This window comes from Manis pentadactyla, chromosome 2 (genome assembly GCF_030020395.1).
Source record: "Manis pentadactyla isolate mManPen7 chromosome 2, mManPen7.hap1, whole genome shotgun sequence".
NCBI classification, from domain to species: Eukaryota; Metazoa; Chordata; class Mammalia; order Pholidota; family Manidae; genus Manis; species Manis pentadactyla.
Genome location: NC_080020.1, coordinates 87,434,344 through 87,451,700, shown reverse-complemented (window position 1 = coordinate 87,451,700; position 17,357 = coordinate 87,434,344). Strand labels below are relative to the sequence as shown.

General features: G+C 34.1%; 1 protein-coding gene across 4 annotated transcripts in view; it reads left to right on the top strand.

The window, feature by feature from the left end:
* Positions 1-17,357, top strand: part of BDP1 (B double prime 1, subunit of RNA polymerase III transcription initiation factor IIIB) — a 110,219-nt gene that overhangs the window by 46,918 nt on the left and 45,944 nt on the right. For all 4 annotated transcript variants that reach the window (XR_005025276.2, XM_057494513.1, XM_057494524.1 and 1 more), the window contains 5 exons: positions 4,680-4,838; positions 7,117-7,276; positions 8,787-8,878; positions 9,606-9,801; positions 10,378-10,511. Coding sequence is in view for 3 of the 4 variants with exons in the window: in XM_057494513.1 (XP_057350496.1) it covers positions 4,680-4,838; positions 7,117-7,276; positions 8,787-8,878; positions 9,606-9,801; positions 10,378-10,511 (741 nt within the window). In the remaining variant the exon portion in view is untranslated. The remainder of the gene's footprint in view (positions 1-4,679; positions 4,839-7,116; positions 7,277-8,786; positions 8,879-9,605; positions 9,802-10,377; positions 10,512-17,357) is intronic.

Genomic DNA, 17,357 nt, shown 5'->3' with positions numbered 1-17,357 from the left:
TTTTTGGTATCATTAATCTACACTTACATGATGAATATTATGTTTACTAGGCTCTCCCCTATACCAGGTCCCCCTTATAAACCCCTTTACATTCACTGTCCATCAGCATAGCAAAATGTAGAATCACTACTTGCCTTCTCTGTGTTGTACAGCCCTCCCTTTTCTCCTACCCCCCCATGCATATTAATCTTAATACCCCCCTACTTCTCCCCCCCCTTATCCCTCCCTACCCACCCATCCTCCCCAGTCCCTTTCCCTTTGGTACCTGTTAGTCCATTCTTGAGTTCTATGATTCTGCTGCTGTTTTGTTCCTTCAGTTTTTCCTTTGTTCTTATACTCCACAGATGAGTGAAATCATTTGGTATTTCTCTTTCTCCGCTTGGCTTGTTTCACTGAGCATAATACCCTCCAGCTCCATCCATGTTGCTGCAAATGGTAGGATTTGCCCTTTTCTTATGGCTGAGTAGTATTCCATTGTGTATATGTACCACGTCTTCTTTATCCATTCATCTATCGATGGACATTTAGGTTGCTTCCAATTCTTGGCTATTGTAAATAGTGCTGCAATAAACATAGGGGTGCATCTGTGTTTCTCAAACTTTATTGCTGCGTTCTTAGGGTAAATTCCTAGGAGTGCAATTCCTGGGTCAAATGGTAAGTCTGTTTTGAGCATTTTGATGTACCTCCATACTGCTTTCCACAATGGTTGAACTGATTTACATTCCCACCAGCAGTGTAGGAGGGTTCCCCTTTCTCCACAGCCTCGCCAACATTTGTTGTTGTTTGTCTTTTGAATGGCAGCCATCCTTACTGGTGTGAGGTGATACCTCATTGTAGTTTTAATTTGCATTTCTCTGATAATTAGCGATGTGGAGCATCTTTTCATGTGTCTGTTGGCCATCTGTATTTCTTTTTTGGAGAACTGTCTGTTCAGTTCCTCTGCCCATATTTTAATTGGGTTATTTGTTTTTTGTTTGTTGAGGCGTGTGAGCTCTTTATATATTCTGGACGTCAAGCCTTTATCGGATGTGTCATTTTCAAATATATTCTCCCATACTGTAGGGATCCTTCCTGTTCTATTGATGGTATCTTTTGCTGTACAGAAGCTTTTCAGCTTAATATAGTCCCACTTACTCATTTTTGCTGTTGTTTTCCTTGCCCAGGGAGATATGTTCAAGAAGAGGTCACTCATGTTTATGTCTAAGAGGTTTTTGCCTATGTTTTCTTCCAAGAGTTTAATGGTTTCATGGCTTACATTCAGGTCTTTGATCCATTTTGAGTTTACTTTTGTATATGGGGTTAGACAATGGTCCAGTTTCATTCTCCTACATGTAGCTGTCCAGTTTTGCCAGCACCATCTGTTGAAGAGACTGTCATTTCGCCATTGTATGTCCATGGCTCCTTTATCAAATATTAATTGACCATATATGTCTGGGTTAATGTCTGGATTCTCTAGTCTGTTCCATTGGTCTGTGGCTCTGCTCTTGTGCCAGTACCAAATTGTCTTGATTACTATGGCTTTATAGTAGAGCTTGAAGTTGGGGAGTGAGATCCCCCCCTACTTTATTCTTCTTTCTCAGGATTGCTTTGGCTATTCGGGGTCTTTGGTAGTTCCATATGAATTTTTGAATTATTTGTTCCAGTTCATTGAAGAATGTTGCTGGTAGTTTCATAGGGATTGCATCAAATCTGTATATTGCTTTGGGCAGGATGGCCATTTTGACGATATTAATTCTTCCTAGCCACGAGCATGTATTTTTAATTTTTTGAGGAACTTTCTTACTATATTTCATAGAGGCTGTGCCATTTTACGTTCACACCAACAGTGCCCAAGGATTCTAGTTTTTCCACATTCTTGTCAACACTTGTTATTTCTTTTTTGGTTTTTATTCTTGTTTATCATGGCCATCGTAACAGTGTGAGATGATCTTGATTTGTATTTCCCTGATGACTAATGATGTTGAGCATCTTTTAACTGTTGGCCATTTGTATGTTTCCTTTGGAAAAGTATCTACTGATTCCTTTTATAATTTTTTAATTGGGTTATTTGTATTTTGCTACTGAGTTGAAAGACTTCCTTTTGTATTTTGGATTTTAAGTCCTTATTAGATAGATGGCTTGCAGATATTTTCTTCCATTTCATAGTTTGCCTTTGATTCTGTTGATTATTTCCTTTGCTGTACAGAAGCTTTTAGTTTGATAGTTGTCTATTTGCTTTTGTTGCCTGTGCTTTTGGTGTCATACCCAAGAAATTATTGCCAAGAGTAATGTTAAAAAGCTTTCCCTCTATGTTTTCTTCTTGGAGTTTTATTACTTAAGGTGTTGCCTTTAATTATTTAATCAATTTTGAGTTGGTTTTTGTGTATAGTATAAGATAAAGGCCCAGTTGCATTTTTTTGCATATGGATATCCAGCTTTCTCAACATTTGTCAAAGAAACTTTTTCCTATTGTGTAGTTTGGCATGCCATCAAAGATCATTTAATGTATTAACTTATACATAGGTTAATTTCTCTGCTTTCTACCATTTCATGGGTCTGTATGTCTTCTGAAAATGTTGATGAAAACTATTCTCATGTAGAAAATACACATATGCATATGTTCCAGTTTATTCATATGATTCAGAAGGTTAATAGTTTCTTTGAAATTGAGTGATGGACCTTAGGTCCTTAACTTGCTAAGTGACTTCAGAAATACAACTAATTACCTAAACTACACACAAAACAATACTGATGTTTTTTTTAAGGGAAGAAACAACCTTGTAATGACTGCAAAAATCCCAACTGGTTTTGTAAAACAGCAGGCTTATTCTAAACTTGTTATATGTACAAGAGCAAAGCATCATGCATGATAGAGACAATTTTGAAAAATAACAACTCTGGAGAGGAATTGTATTAAGACTTATTCTAAAGCTAGAGTAATTAAAGCGGTGTGATACTGGTACGGGGACAAATTTACTTAGTGGAACTGAATGTAGACTCTAGGAAGAGGGATTTAGGAATCTGATATATTGCAGAGGTAGCATTACATATCAGTTGGTAAAGACTGAACAAACTGTTCATTAGATGGTGCTTAGCTGTGAAAAAGATAATATTAGATTTCCTGTTTCACCCTACACACTTAACTTCTGATAGATTAAAGACTACATGTATAAAGCAAATCTGTAAAACTTTCAGAAGAAAATGTAGGAAAATATCTGTGATATGGAGGATTTCTTTCTTTTTTATATTAAAGCATCATTGATACGCAATCTTATGATGGTTTCAAATACAAAACACAGTGGTTCAGCATTCACCCATATTATCAAGCCCTCATCCCCTTGAGTGCAGTCACTGTCCATCAATGTAGTAAGATGTTCGAAAATAAAATCATTAACTGTATTCTCCATGCTGTACTATCATCCCCGTGACCCAGCTATATTGTGATTGTGAATTATAGTGCCCCTTAATCCCCCTTTCCCTCCCCAACCCTTCCCCTTTGGTAACCACTAGTCCTTTCTCTGTGTCTGGGAGTCTACTGCTATTTTGTTCCTTCTGTTTTGCTTTGTTTTTATACTACACAAGTAAGTGAAATCATTTGGTATTTGTCTTTGTCCACCTGGCTTATTTCACTGAGCATAATATCCTCTAGATCCATCCATGTTGTTGCAAATGGGAGGATTTCTTTTCTTTTTATGGCTGAATAATATTCCATTGTGTATATGTACCACTTCTTTATCCATTCATCTGTTGATGGACACTTAGGTTGCTTCCACATGTTGGCTATTGAAAATTGTGCAGTGATAAACATAGGAGTGCATATATCTTTTTGCATCAGGGATCTTGTTTTCTTTGGGTAAATTTCTAGGAGTGGAATTACTGGGTCAAATGGTACTTCTATTTTTAATTTTTTGAGGAACCTCCATATTGCTTTCCACAGTGGTTGCACCTATTTACATTCCCACCAACAGTGTAGGAGGATGATAACGAAGGATTTCTCAAGACATAAATAGCACAAAGTTTAATAGAGAATTTGATAAATTTGACAACACTAAAATGAAAATGTTCTGTTGACAAAAGGCTGCATCAAAAACTGAAAGTCAAGCTACCAATTTGGAGGGTTTATGTGTAACATCTAACCAAAAAAGAATATAAAGGAAGAGCTATTACTAATCAGTTGGGAAAAGACAAACACCCAGTAGAAAAAATGAGGGGAAAACAGTGGCTAAATGTGAATATGTGGTGAAACTAGGTGCTAGTTAGTTCATGGCCATCATTTTATATTATTGTTTGTTGAAATAATCATAATATTTCAGTCATCTTTCAACAGTACAGTGTTAACTGCAACTTGCACGTAAGGAAGTGTGTCCCTGACTTACATATATTTGGTTAACATAGTACCATGCAAAGCAAGGATTGCCTATGTAAAATTTTAATGAAAAGTAATTCCTAAATATTACTGAGTTTACAAGTACATCTGATTCGTGAGTCCCATATAATAATTTTTCATTCTGTGATTTCTTAAACACTTTCCCAAGCCTGTTGATTTGTGACTGCTTTCTCCAAAGATACGGTTTTTAATAACATGGTACAAAAAGTATCATAGAAAAGCCAAAATACCCATTTAAAAATCTTTTAAATAGTTAGTATAAAATATGTATTACTAGGAATTCTTTCCCCTCATTATATTTTCATTTCCTTAGTGTTCAACAAGAGGCCATGTCAGTAGTAACTGAGACTTCAGAATCAAGCACTTTGGATTCACCTTCATCAGAAGCTGGAACTAGAGCATTGTGTGAGGTGAATAATGCTGACAGTAGTTGTATGGAAGAGAGAAGTGTTCACCTAAAAAATAAAGCACTGTAAGTATTTTACATGATAGGATTTTTACATTTCTTTTCAAAATTTGACAATTGCTTATCAAATGATGTTTCTTTTGGTGATTAGAAAGGGACTGTAGACCATTTAATACATAACTGTGACATCAACGTTTTTCACTTTATATTTCATTACAGAAATATTCCGTTTCATATTTATGATCTGTACAGTGATGTGGGTTTTAGCAAAGCAGTAACTTAGGATAAAATTATAAAATAATTTGGAAGCCTAAATATTTGCTATGAGATTTTACTTTTACTTGGTTTCAGTCATTTCTCATGCCTGTTGTCAAAGTAGTAGATTTCAATATTGGTAACCTTACAGATATTATGTTTCTGTTATACAGATACTTGTAATTATATCTTCACTAAAAATAGAATAAAGGCACCACAAGACTCTTCCCTTGAAGAACTATCTGAAAAATTCAGGCTTCCTTTTTGTGTCTCTCAGAACTCATATGGGCTTGAAAGTTTCTTAAGCTTATAGATTCTTATTTATTTTCAGCAACGCATAGTCATATCGAGAGTACAACTTATTTTTAAAAATAAACATTTAAATTAGTCTTTGAAATAGGTAGTATATTCTCATGGTTCAAATATCCAAAAGTACATGTATAAAAGTGAAGTATCTCCCCTACTATGTCTCCCTTCACTTATTAGCAAGTAACCAGTGTTATAGTTAAAATTGGATTCTTTCAGATATTTTTTAAAAGTACATTAAAGCTCATGCAAATTTATATTCTTTAAATTTTCTTGCTCTTTTTAAAAACCTAATGATAGGTAAATACCATTTGGAATTTTTTGGTCTTGTATCTTCGTATCTTTACATAGAGGCTTTCCTTATTCTTTTTAAAGCTGCATAGTGTTCTGTTGTATGGATGAATTATCAGTGCCCTGTGAATGGCTATATAGGTTGTTTCACAAACTGCATATAATCTTATGCTTTTGTCCTTTCACCTATATGCAAGTATATTTGTAGAATAAATTCCTAAAAATGGAATTGCTTGCTCAAAGGTATCTATGTATGTGTAATGCATGTGTACATTTATGCTTAATTTTGATAGATACTTCAGAATGTTCTCCATAAAAGTTATTCTGTTTTATATTCCTACCAACAATATAAGAAATGTCTTCCTTACCAACAGTGTTAGTCAAAAATTGGAGTTTTGCTGGCCCTTATAGAGTATGAACTAGTATCTCAGCATAGTATCTCCACCCCACTCCTTTTTTGGCCAGGGGTATGTTTATTCTTTTATTTTTTCCCCTCAGTTTCTTATTTTGTAATGTAAAGAAAAGCCCAGAGAACAGAGCGATGAACATCCTTATATAACTCTCCTAGATTCTCTGATTCTTACTATCTTGCCACACTGGCACTTATTTGTACACTGTCTCTCTCAACTTAAAATTTGTGCTTTTCTTATTGGGAGTGAAGTTGAGCATCTCTACATATGTAAAACTTACTTTTAATTTATTTTTTTCTTCTGTGTGTGTGTGAATTGTCCATATCTGTTGTGTAGTTTTTTAATGAGTTATTGATGATACTGTTGTATAGAAGCTCTTTATATTTTAGGAAGGTTGCCTAGTGGTGTGAGTTACAAAACATGCTTTTCCTGTTTGTATTTCTGACTTAGCCATGTTTTAGTCATGTAAAGGTTTTTGAATTTTATGTTGTCAGATTTGTCAAAATTTTTTTTCTTACAGTGGCTCCTGAACTTAAAATCAAATTTTAGGAAAGTTACCCCATCTTAGGGTCATACAGTAATTCATCCATGTTTTCTTTATTGTTTGATTTGAATTTTTGATCCATTTAGAATATATTGTAAGTACAGTGCAAAGAATAGAGCTAATTTTATTTTATTCCCCAGTGTTTCCAGTTTTCACATCACTATTAATTTAATAGTATTTTAAAAAACGTATTTTGTATTTCATCTTGTCCTCACTGTTTTGAATTGCTACTTTTATTACATACTAAATCATGTATTTTGGAGTCATCTTTTCAGTTTCCTCTTGTGTTTCATTTATCTGTTTATTTATGTTTCAGTACCACAGTTTTAATTATTGATGGCGAATAGTATATTTTTAACATCTAATAGAATAAGTTAGTTACCCCCTCATTGCTCTTTTTTTTAGTTTTCTTTGCTACTTCCGTTGTAAGAAAGTTTAAAGGAGTTCATGTCTGGCTCTCGATTTTTAAAGAATTTTCCAGAAGTTCATTTGAATATTCTTGCATGTTGGTGAAATTTAAATAATGTTAATTTTCTAGGGGAACTGATCAAACGGAGAATGTTAAACCAATGTCGAAAGGACAACTCCAGAGACCTAAGCCCAATTTATCAAGGGCAGTTGGGAAGAAATCAGTTCTTTCACAAGGAAAAATAGATGCAGAGAGGAAGAGTTTACATCCAGAAACCTCAGTTGAAAAGGTATGGAGTAAGAGACTTTATGGAAATTAAAATTCTAAAAATTTCCTTTAAGTGGTTAAGAAAAAAAAATGTTTAATTTGTAATTACAAAGTAATGTTGCCGATACTGAATCTAAGATATAAGAACTTACACATTAGTATTAAATTTGTTTATACTATTCTCCTGTTTATGCACTTTCCTTAGAACTTAGGACATCATTTCAGACATCCTTAGTAGTGACAAATCTGTCTTCTATTTACTTACATAAAATTTTTTATTAAAAATACTTCTTAAACCAGCCATACATAAAATTATGACCAGCACCCCTTTATCTAAACACACATTCTTTTGTTTGTCTTTTATGAGCTTTTTCTTTTTAGGCATGTAAACATTTCTGTAGTTTTAGTTATAACATTTAAACTTTTTCCTTCGAAACTATTCATTTATACTTTCTTGGGGCTAAGCTTTTAAAATATCTGATTCAGGTTAAATTAGTTTACCCAACCACTTCTGTAGTCTTGGATGTTTAGGTTCTTTCCATTATTTTTAACTTTGGTAAATAAAAGCAATCAGTTTTGTAAATAGGACTTTATTAAGGAAATTGGCAAAGGGTAAATTTGCGGAGATGGTGGGATTAATGGTCCAAAAATTTTAAATATTTCATGGGTCCTGTTAGGCATTGTTAAACTGACAGAGAAAAATGAATCAAATGACTGTTCCTGTTTCCTTATATTTCTACCAGCATTATATTGTTACAAATTTTTAATTCTTTCAAAAATACTTTTTCTAATGTTAGTCTCCTTTTTTTCCTCTCATGTGAAATATCTTTCTTTATCATATTTCTTATAATATAGTTATACAATCTTATAAGATGTTTTTCAGTTCTACAAAACTGGGAAAATACAGATTCATGTAAAAATTAAAACAGAAACTACTTATAATTTTATTATTCAGATACAGCAAACCTTTTAGCATATATCCTTTCAGCTTTTCTTGCACACGCTTGCATAGTAGTATTCATTCTGTTTTGTATTCTTTGGTACTTAACACTTCATAAATATAGTTCCATACTATTAAACATTTTTTAAAAACATGGTTTTTAGTGACTTCATAATATTCTATTAATGGGTATAACTGAAATCATTTAACCATTAACTTATTATTGGATATTTTGTCTGTTTATAGTGTTCACTATTTTACATAATGTTCTAGTGAGTATCTTTGTACTTAAATCTTTGTCTAATTCTTAGACTATCAGAAATGGTATTACTAGGTCAGAGAGTATGAACATTTTTAAAGCTCTTGATTCATATTGGCAAAAGGCTTTCCAGAAGGGATATACCAGTTTGTTCTCCTGTCAATAATGTACGGGATTACATGTTTTATAATATTCTTATTTGTGTTTATGATTTTAAAAGCTCTTGTAATTAAAAGTACAAAAATGAAATTTCACTATTTTAATTTCCATTTACTACAAAGTTTGAACTTTTTTATGTTAAGTAGATTAAATGTGAAAAAATTGAATTCTTAGAATCAGATGGAAAGGGGTGAAATGAATACATTTGACATTACTGGAATGGACGATACACAGAGAGGGAACCCAGAAGCTGAAACTGTATCTGAGTAAGTATTTAGGAAGTAGAATAAAAATAATATCCTTTAGAAATGATTGTTGTAACAGTTTTCTACTTGATAATGTCTGAATTTTATTTTCAGCTAGTGTACTTAAGTCCATTTTTAACTATAGGTATTGTTGAAACATTTTATGATGCTCTTTATGCTTAGTATCATAGAGACAAATTATGGTGTAGTTTGAGCAATTACATTTCTCTCTCAGTTTATTAAGATTTTAACAAGTCTTGTTAGATAAAGTAATGGTAATAATCTCTGTTTCTTGCTAATTTTATTTATAGCAAGGGGCTTCAAAAGGCAATATTTAACTTGGAATAGAGATCTAGGAATAGGCCTTGCTCTAGTGTGAAACAGCTGGTGGATTCTGGACTGTACCTTGAGACCGTAATCTGTGTCCATTGTCCTGGAGGTGTACATTACACAATAGTGTCCTGAACAGGGAATAATATTATATGCTTGTCAGGTATAACTTTTCCTAATTTTCTGATGAAATTTGATTTTAAATGCATTTTATAATCAGACTTCCAGATTATTTCTGTTCAAAAGAGTTAAGGTGCAGAAAAATTAATACCTTTGAAGAGGTTCTGGAGGATACTTGTGAGTTATTTAATATTTCAAATTGTTAACTTACTCATACCTGGGAGAAGGAAATACTGAAAACCATCAAGTATATGACTTCAGAATAACCATCAATTTTATTTCTTTTTAATTGTTTTAGTTTGAGTGAAAAAATTTGTCTGCAGGAAGGTGATCAACCAAAGGCTTTCAGACCTTCACGACTAATGAGGGGCCGATTGCAAAGGCCAAAGCCAAATATAGGTAAAGCTACTGAAAGAAAAGAAATTCTTGCATCTCAGGAAAAAATTAGGGCCACTGAAGAAAAGAATGAAAATGACACCTGTATTGATAGAGATGTAAGTACTATTGATTCCTCCCAGTTTTTTATTAAACAAATACATAAGCTGTGTTTTAACCCCTTTTGAAAATATAGCTAGATGTGTGAATTTAAGCATTGGCTTAAGGAGAATAAGATGTTAAATGCTCCTTACAAAAATATAATTCCAAGAACAAAGATTATTTTAGATTATTTACATAATAACTAGTCTTCATGATGAAGATAAAAGTTGGCATAATTTGAGATTTGAATTTCATTTGTTATAATTCCCAAAGTCTATAAAGTGATTATAATAATCAGAAGGATTCAGAAAGACCCAGAGCATAATTCTAACAGATGAGACTGAAGTGGTTACTTTCTGATTGGGAGGGAAAGAATGGGGGCTTTGAGATGAAGTAAAAGACATAGCTTATCAAATTTTCTAAGATGTCTCAGGAAAAAAACATTAAAAAGTGTCCCTTGAATATCATTTTATTATTTTCAAATGTTTACCATTTTCCTTGTACTCAGATTCAACAAAATTTGTTTTAAATGAAAATTTTATAATGTTCCATTGTGAAACCTAAAACTTTAAAAAATTGTGTTTGTTATTAAGACCCCTGGACAAATAGAAGATCAGTCATGTAAAAATTTTGAATGTGAAGAGATCATGTCTCAATCTGAGGAAAAAGATAATTCTTTTAAGAATATACAGTTAGATGAGCCCAAGGCTGTCAGTGAAAATCTAAGGTAAGCATCATCTTAATGATTGTATAATTTTTGAATTTTGATAAAGCTTTAGAAATTGTTTATCATTTTTTAAAAACAAAAACAAATCAGACTGATTTACCTTTATATCATTACATAATATTTACAAATACAACTTCGTCTTTTGAAGCAATTTATGTCATAGCCTTCAAGTTGATTTCCCAATTATTGGTGATTTGATGGGTTGATTTTACTCGTCATAGATGAGACCTTGAGACTTTGAGTTAACATTGATAGTATTATCACTTAACATGCATATTAAATTAGATGTCCAATGTCCAAATGTGAAAATGCTACTTACTTTCTTTATATTTGTTTATTTGGGATTTGATTGATCATATATTGCCTTTACATAAGGTTTACATAAGTTTTATATAAAACCTCAGACTTCTCATTGCCAAGGCCCTTTATATTTGTTATTTCCCCTCTGATGGATACCAAACCAGGTCAATGGAATTATTAGAGTACTTAAGGTTTTTTTTTCCTTTTGGGAATATTCATTTTGCACAAAAGCAGTGAGAACAGAATAATGGCCTCCCACATAGCTACTGTCTTGTTTGAATAATTACAAATATTTTACCAATCTTTACATTTAATGTCTGGCCTATCCTATACTTCCTTATAGCTGTATTAGCCTATTTAAATACTACCTGAGAGTGGAAGTTAGGCTTCCTGAACTATTTTAAAGATCCTTTTTAGAAGGCAGAAAAATTTCTTTGTTCCTCACTTTTCTATTTCTTTGTTTCTTACTTTCCTCCCTATATCTCCTTCCCTCACCCCAAGCTAGTTTACTACCCTGCTACAGAATCTTTGGGTAGAAGCCTATACAACTACATTAACTTGTTACATATCTCTGATACAGATATTAATTAGAGATATCTGACAGTTTGGATTTTTCATTTATATTTTTTTCAGTTTAAGGCTGACTTACTAGTGATGTAGTAGAAAATTAAGTTTTCCCTGAGTAGCCTTTGGGTTTTAGCCTTGGGTTTATTGTTTATAACTAATATCCAGTCTGATTGCAACAACTTTGCAAAGGCAGCGGCCTTTCTGGCCTTTGAATCTCCAACATTCTTAGAAACAATTCTAAGATTCTGCGTCTTATAAAATCATATGGCTATTTATATTTGATAGGCAATTCCACCTTGCCCTCCTCAAAGACCACTGAACTGTTTGAGAAGCTATGTAAGAGAATGGTAATAGAGAAAAGAGACTCTGAGATGAAGAATGCATTAAAAAATCTGCTAGATTCAATATATTAGCCCATGTGTGTTTTAAACTTACTCTTCTAGGCTAATTTTATATTCTTTATATAAATATTTACAGGTTTGTGTCATGATTGTTGAGTTATCTTAGGGGGATTTATAAATATTTTGTAGATTCTTAAACTGTCTTTTAGAAAATCAGCATTTGTGGGCCTTAGACCAGGTTTACAGTTTTGTGCCCATTCCTTCTCCAATTGTAATCCTCTTTCTTTGCTTTTCTTCTTGAATTCTGTAATCTGAGGAGAGAGTTGTGGATCCACTCTGTGATTTGTCATGAGAAATAGTCTAGTTGGCTTGCATATCTGACTTTCAATATCAGTTACTGCTGTTCAGTTAATTATACAGTTACTGCCATTCAGTTAGTTATACAGTTGATACAAGCTCATGGGAGAAGGTCTGTCTTCTTTACCAGTGTGTTCCCAGTTCTTAACACATGCTTTCTTGGCATGTCCTAGGTGCTTACAACCATTTGTTGGCTGATTGTTCATGAACTCCAAGTAGTGTGATATGTGTTTATTATCTGCAAGTTTAGCCTGTCAAAGTCCTTTGTTACTTAGAGACAATCTAAACATGTAGAACCTAATAATATTGTATATTTGTTTCTTAAAATCTAAATTGATATGGAAGTAATCAAATAATTTTTTTATTAAAGTATTATTGATATACACTCTTATGAAGGTTTCACATGAAAAAACAATGTGGTTACTACATTTATCCATATTATCAAGTCCCCACCCATAACCCATTGCAGTCAGTGTCCATCAGTGTAGTAAGATGCCACACATTCACTATTTGCCTTCTCTGTGCTACACTGTTTTCCCTGTGACCCCTTACACCATGTGTACTAAACATAATACCCCTCAATCCCCTTCTTCCTCGCACCCCACCTGCCCTCCCGCACCCCTCCCCTTCCCTTTGGTAACTGCTAGTCCCTTCTTGTGTCTGTGAGTCTGCTGCTGTTTTGTTCCTTCAATTTTGCTTTGTGGTTTTACTCCACAAATGAAGGAAATCATTTGGCACTTGTCTTTCTCCACCTGGCTTATTTCACTGAGCATAATACCCTCCAATTCCATGCATGTTGTTGCAAATGGTAGGATTTGTTCCTTTCTTATGGCCTAATAGTATTCCACTGTGTATATGTACCACATCTTCTTTATCCATTCATCTACTGATAGACAATTAGGTTGCTTCCATATCTTGGCTATTGTAAAAAGTGCTGCAATAAACATAGGGGTGCATATGTCTTTTTGAGCCTGAGAACTTGTATTCTTTGGGTAAATTCCAAGGAGTGGGATTCCTGGGTCAAATGGTATTTCTATTTTTAGTTTTTTGAGAACTCTCCGTATTGCTTTCCACAATGGGTGAACTAGTTTACATTCCCACCAGCATTGTAGGAGGGTTCCTCTTTCTCCGTATCCTCACCAACATTTGTTGTTCCTTGTCTTTTCGATCCTGGCCATCCTAACTGGTGTGAGGCGATATTTCTTTGTGGTTTTAATTTGTATTTCTCTGATGATTAGTGATGTGGAGCATCTTTTCATGCGCCTATTGGCCATCTAAAATTCTTCTTTGGAGAATCGTCTTTTCACATTCTCTGCCCATTTTTTAATCGGGTTGTTTGCTTTTTGGGTGTTGAGGCATGTGAGTTCTTGATATATTTTGGATGTTAATCCCTTGTTGGATAAGTTGTTTACAAATATATTCTCCCATACTGTAGGACGCCTTTTTGTACTGTTGATGGTATCCTTTGCCGTACAGAAGCTTTTTAGTTTGATGTAGTCCCATGTGTTCATTTTAGCTTTTGTTTCCCTTTCTTGAGGAGATGCGTTCAGGAAGAAGTTGCTCATGATTATATTCAGGAGATTTTTGCCTATGTTGTCTTCTAAGAATTTTATAGTTTCATGACTTACATTCAGGTCTTTGATCCATTTTGAGTTTACTTTTGTATATGGGGTTTGACAATAATCCAGTTTCATTCTCTTGCATGCAGCTGTCCAGTTTGGCCAACACCAGTTGTTGAAGAGGCTGTCATTTCCCCATTGTATGTCCGTAGCTCTTTTTTTATGTATTAATTCACCATATATTGTTGGGTTTATATCTGGGCTCTGCAGTCTGTTCCATTGGTATATTGTTCTGTTCTTGTGCCAGTACCAAATTGTCTTGATTATTGTGGCTTTGTACTAGAGCTTGAAGTTGGGGAGTGTGAGCCCCCAGCATAATTCTTCCTTCTCACGATTGCTTTGGCTATTCGGGGTCTTTTGTGGTTCCATATGAATTTTAGAATGATTTGCTCTAGTTCATTGAAGAATGCTGTTGGTATTTTGATAGCAATTGCATTGAATCTATAGATTGCTTTAGGCAGGATGGCCATTTTAACAATATTAATTCTTCCTATCCATGAGCATGGGATGTGTTTCCATTTATTGGTATCTTCTTTAATTTCTCTCATGAGTATCTTGTAGTTTTCAGAGTACAGGTCTTTCACTTCCTTGGTTAGGTTTATTCCTAGGTATTTTATTCTTTTTGATGTAATTGTGAATGGAATTGTCTTTCTGATTTCTCTTTCTGCTAGTTCATTGTTAGTGTATAGGAATGCAACAGATATCTGTGTATTAATTTTGTATCTTGCAACTTTGCTGAATTCAGATATTAGATCTAGTAGTTTTGGAGTAGATTCTCTAGGGTTTTTTATGTACAATATCATGTCATCTGCAAACAGTAACAGTTTGATTTCTTCCTTACCAATCTGGATGTTCTTTATTTCTTTGCATTGTCTAATTGCTGTGGTACGGTCCTCCAGAAGAACTATGTTGAATAAAAGTGGAGATAGTAGGCATCCTTCTCTTGTTCTCCATATTAAAGGAAAGGCTTTCAGCTTTTCTCTGTTAAGTATGATGTTGGCTGTGAGTTTGTCATATAATGGCTTTTATTATGTTGAGGTACTTGCCCTCTATACCCATTTTGATGAGAGTTTTTATTATGAATGGATGTTGAGTTTTGTCGAATGCTTTTTCAGCACCTATGGAGATGATCATGTGGTTTTTGTCTTTCTTTTTGTTGATGTGGTGGATGGTGATGATGGATTTTCGAATGTTGTACCATCCTTGCATCCCTGGGATGAATCCCACTTGGTCGTGGTGTATGATCCTTTTGATATATTTTTGAATTCGGTTTGCTAATATTTTGTTGAGTATTTTTGCATCTACGTTCATCAGGGATATTGGTCTGTAGTTTTCTTTTTTGGTGGGGTCTTTGCCTGGTTTTGGTATTGGGGTGATGTTGGCTTCATAGAATGAGTTTGGGAGTATTCCCTCCTCTTCTGTTTTTTGGAAAACTTTAAGGAGAATGGGTATTATGTCTTCTCTAAATGTCTGATAAAATACAGTGGTGAATCCCTCTGACCCGGGGGTTTTGTTCTTGGGTAGTTTTTTGATTCCCGATTCAATTTCGTTGCAGAAAATTGGTCTGTTTAGATTTTCTGTTTCTTCCTTGGTCAGCCTTGGAAGGTTGTATTTTTCTAGAAAGTTGTGCATTTCTTCTTGGTTATCCAGTTTGTTAGCATATAGATTTTCATAGTGTTCTCTAATAATTCTTTGTATTTCTGTGGTGTCCATCGTGATTTTTCCATTCTCATTTCTGATTCTGTTTATGTGTGTAGACTCTATTTTTCTCTTAATAGGTCTGGCTAGGGGTTTATCTATTTTGTTTATTTTCTCAAAGAACCAGCTCTTGCTTTCATTGATTCTTTCTATTGTTGTATTCCTCTCGATTTTATTTATTTCTACTCTCATCTGTATTATGTCCCTCCTACTGACTTTGGGCCCCATTTGTTCTTCTTTTTCTAGTTTCATTAATTGTGAGTTTAGACTGTTCATATGGGATTGTTCTTCTTTCCTGAGGTAGGCCTGTATTGCAGTATACTTTCCTCTTAGCACAGCCTTGCTGTGTCCAACAAATTTTGCGGGGTTGAATTATTGTTGTCATTTGTCTCCGTATATTGCTTGATCTCTGTTTTTATTTGGTCATTGATCCATTGATTATTTAGGAGCATGTTGTGAACCCTCCATGTGTTTGTTTGATTTTACATTTTCTTTGCATAATTTATTTCTAGTTTCATACCTTTGTGGTCTGAGAAACTGGTTGGTACAATTTCAATCATTTTGAATTTACCAAGGCTCTTTATGTGGCCTAGTATATGATCCATTCTTGAAAATGTTCCATGTGCCCTTGAGAAAAATGTGTATTCTGCTGCTTTTGGGTGTAGAGTTCTGTAGATGTCTGTTAGGTCCATCTGTTCTAGTGTGTTGTTCAGTGCCTCTGTCTCCTTGCTTATATTCTGTCTGGTTGATCTGTCCTTTGGAGTGACTGGAGTGTTGAAGCTAAAATGAATGCATTGTGTTCTATTTCCCCTTTTAATTCTGTTAGTATTTGTTTCACATATGTAGGTTCTCCTGTGTTGGGAGCATAGATATTTATAATGGTTATATCTTCTTGTTGGATTGACCCTGTTGTCATTATGTAAGGTCCTTGTTTGTCTCTTGTGACTTTGTTTTGAAGTCTATTTTGTCTGATAGAAGTACTGCAACTCCTAGTTTTTTCTCCCTATTAGTTGCTTGAAATATCTTTTCCATTTCTTCACTTTTATTCTGTGTATGTCTTTGTGTGTAGAGTGAGTCTCTTGTAGGCAGCATATAGATGGGTCTTGTTTTTTTATCCTTTCAGTGACTCTGTGTCTTTTGATTGGTGCCTTCAGACCATTTACGTTTAGGGTGATTATCGATAGGTATGTACTTATTGCCATTACAGGCTTTAGATTCATGGTTATCAAAGGTTCAAGGTTAACGTTCTTACTATCTTAAGAGTCTAACTTAACTCAAAAAGGAGGTTCTTTTTTTCTCCTCTTTTTTCTTCCTCCTCCATTCTTTATATATTAGGTATCATATTCTGTACTCTTTGTCTATCCCTTGACTAACTTTGCAGGTAGTTGATTTAAGTTTGCATTTGCTTAGTCATTAGCTGTTCTACTTTCTTTACTGTGGTTTTATTACCTCTGGTGACAAATATTAAACCTTAGGAGCACTTCCATCTATAGCGGTCCCTCCAAAATAGACTGTAGAGATGGTTTGTGGGAGATAAATTCTCTCAGCTTTTGCTTATCTGGAAATTGTTTAATCCCTCCTTCAAATTTAAGTGGTAATCTTGCCAGATAAAGTATTCTTGGTTCGAGGCCCTTCTGCTTCATTGCATTAAGTATATTATGCCACTCCCTTGTGGTCTGTCAGGTTTCTGCTCAGAAGTCTTATGTTAGCCTAATGGGCTTTCCTTTGTATGTGATCTTATATCTCTCTCAGGCTGGCTTTACTAGTCTGTCCTTATTCTTGATCTTTGCCATTTTAATTATTGTATGTCTTGGTGTTGTCTTCCTTGGGTCCCCTGTGTTGGGAGATCTGTGTACCTCCATGACCTGAGACACTATCTCCTTCTCCAGATTGAGGAAGTTTTCAGCATTTACCTCCTCAAAGACACTTTCTATCCTTTTTTATCTCTTCTTCTTCTTCTGTTA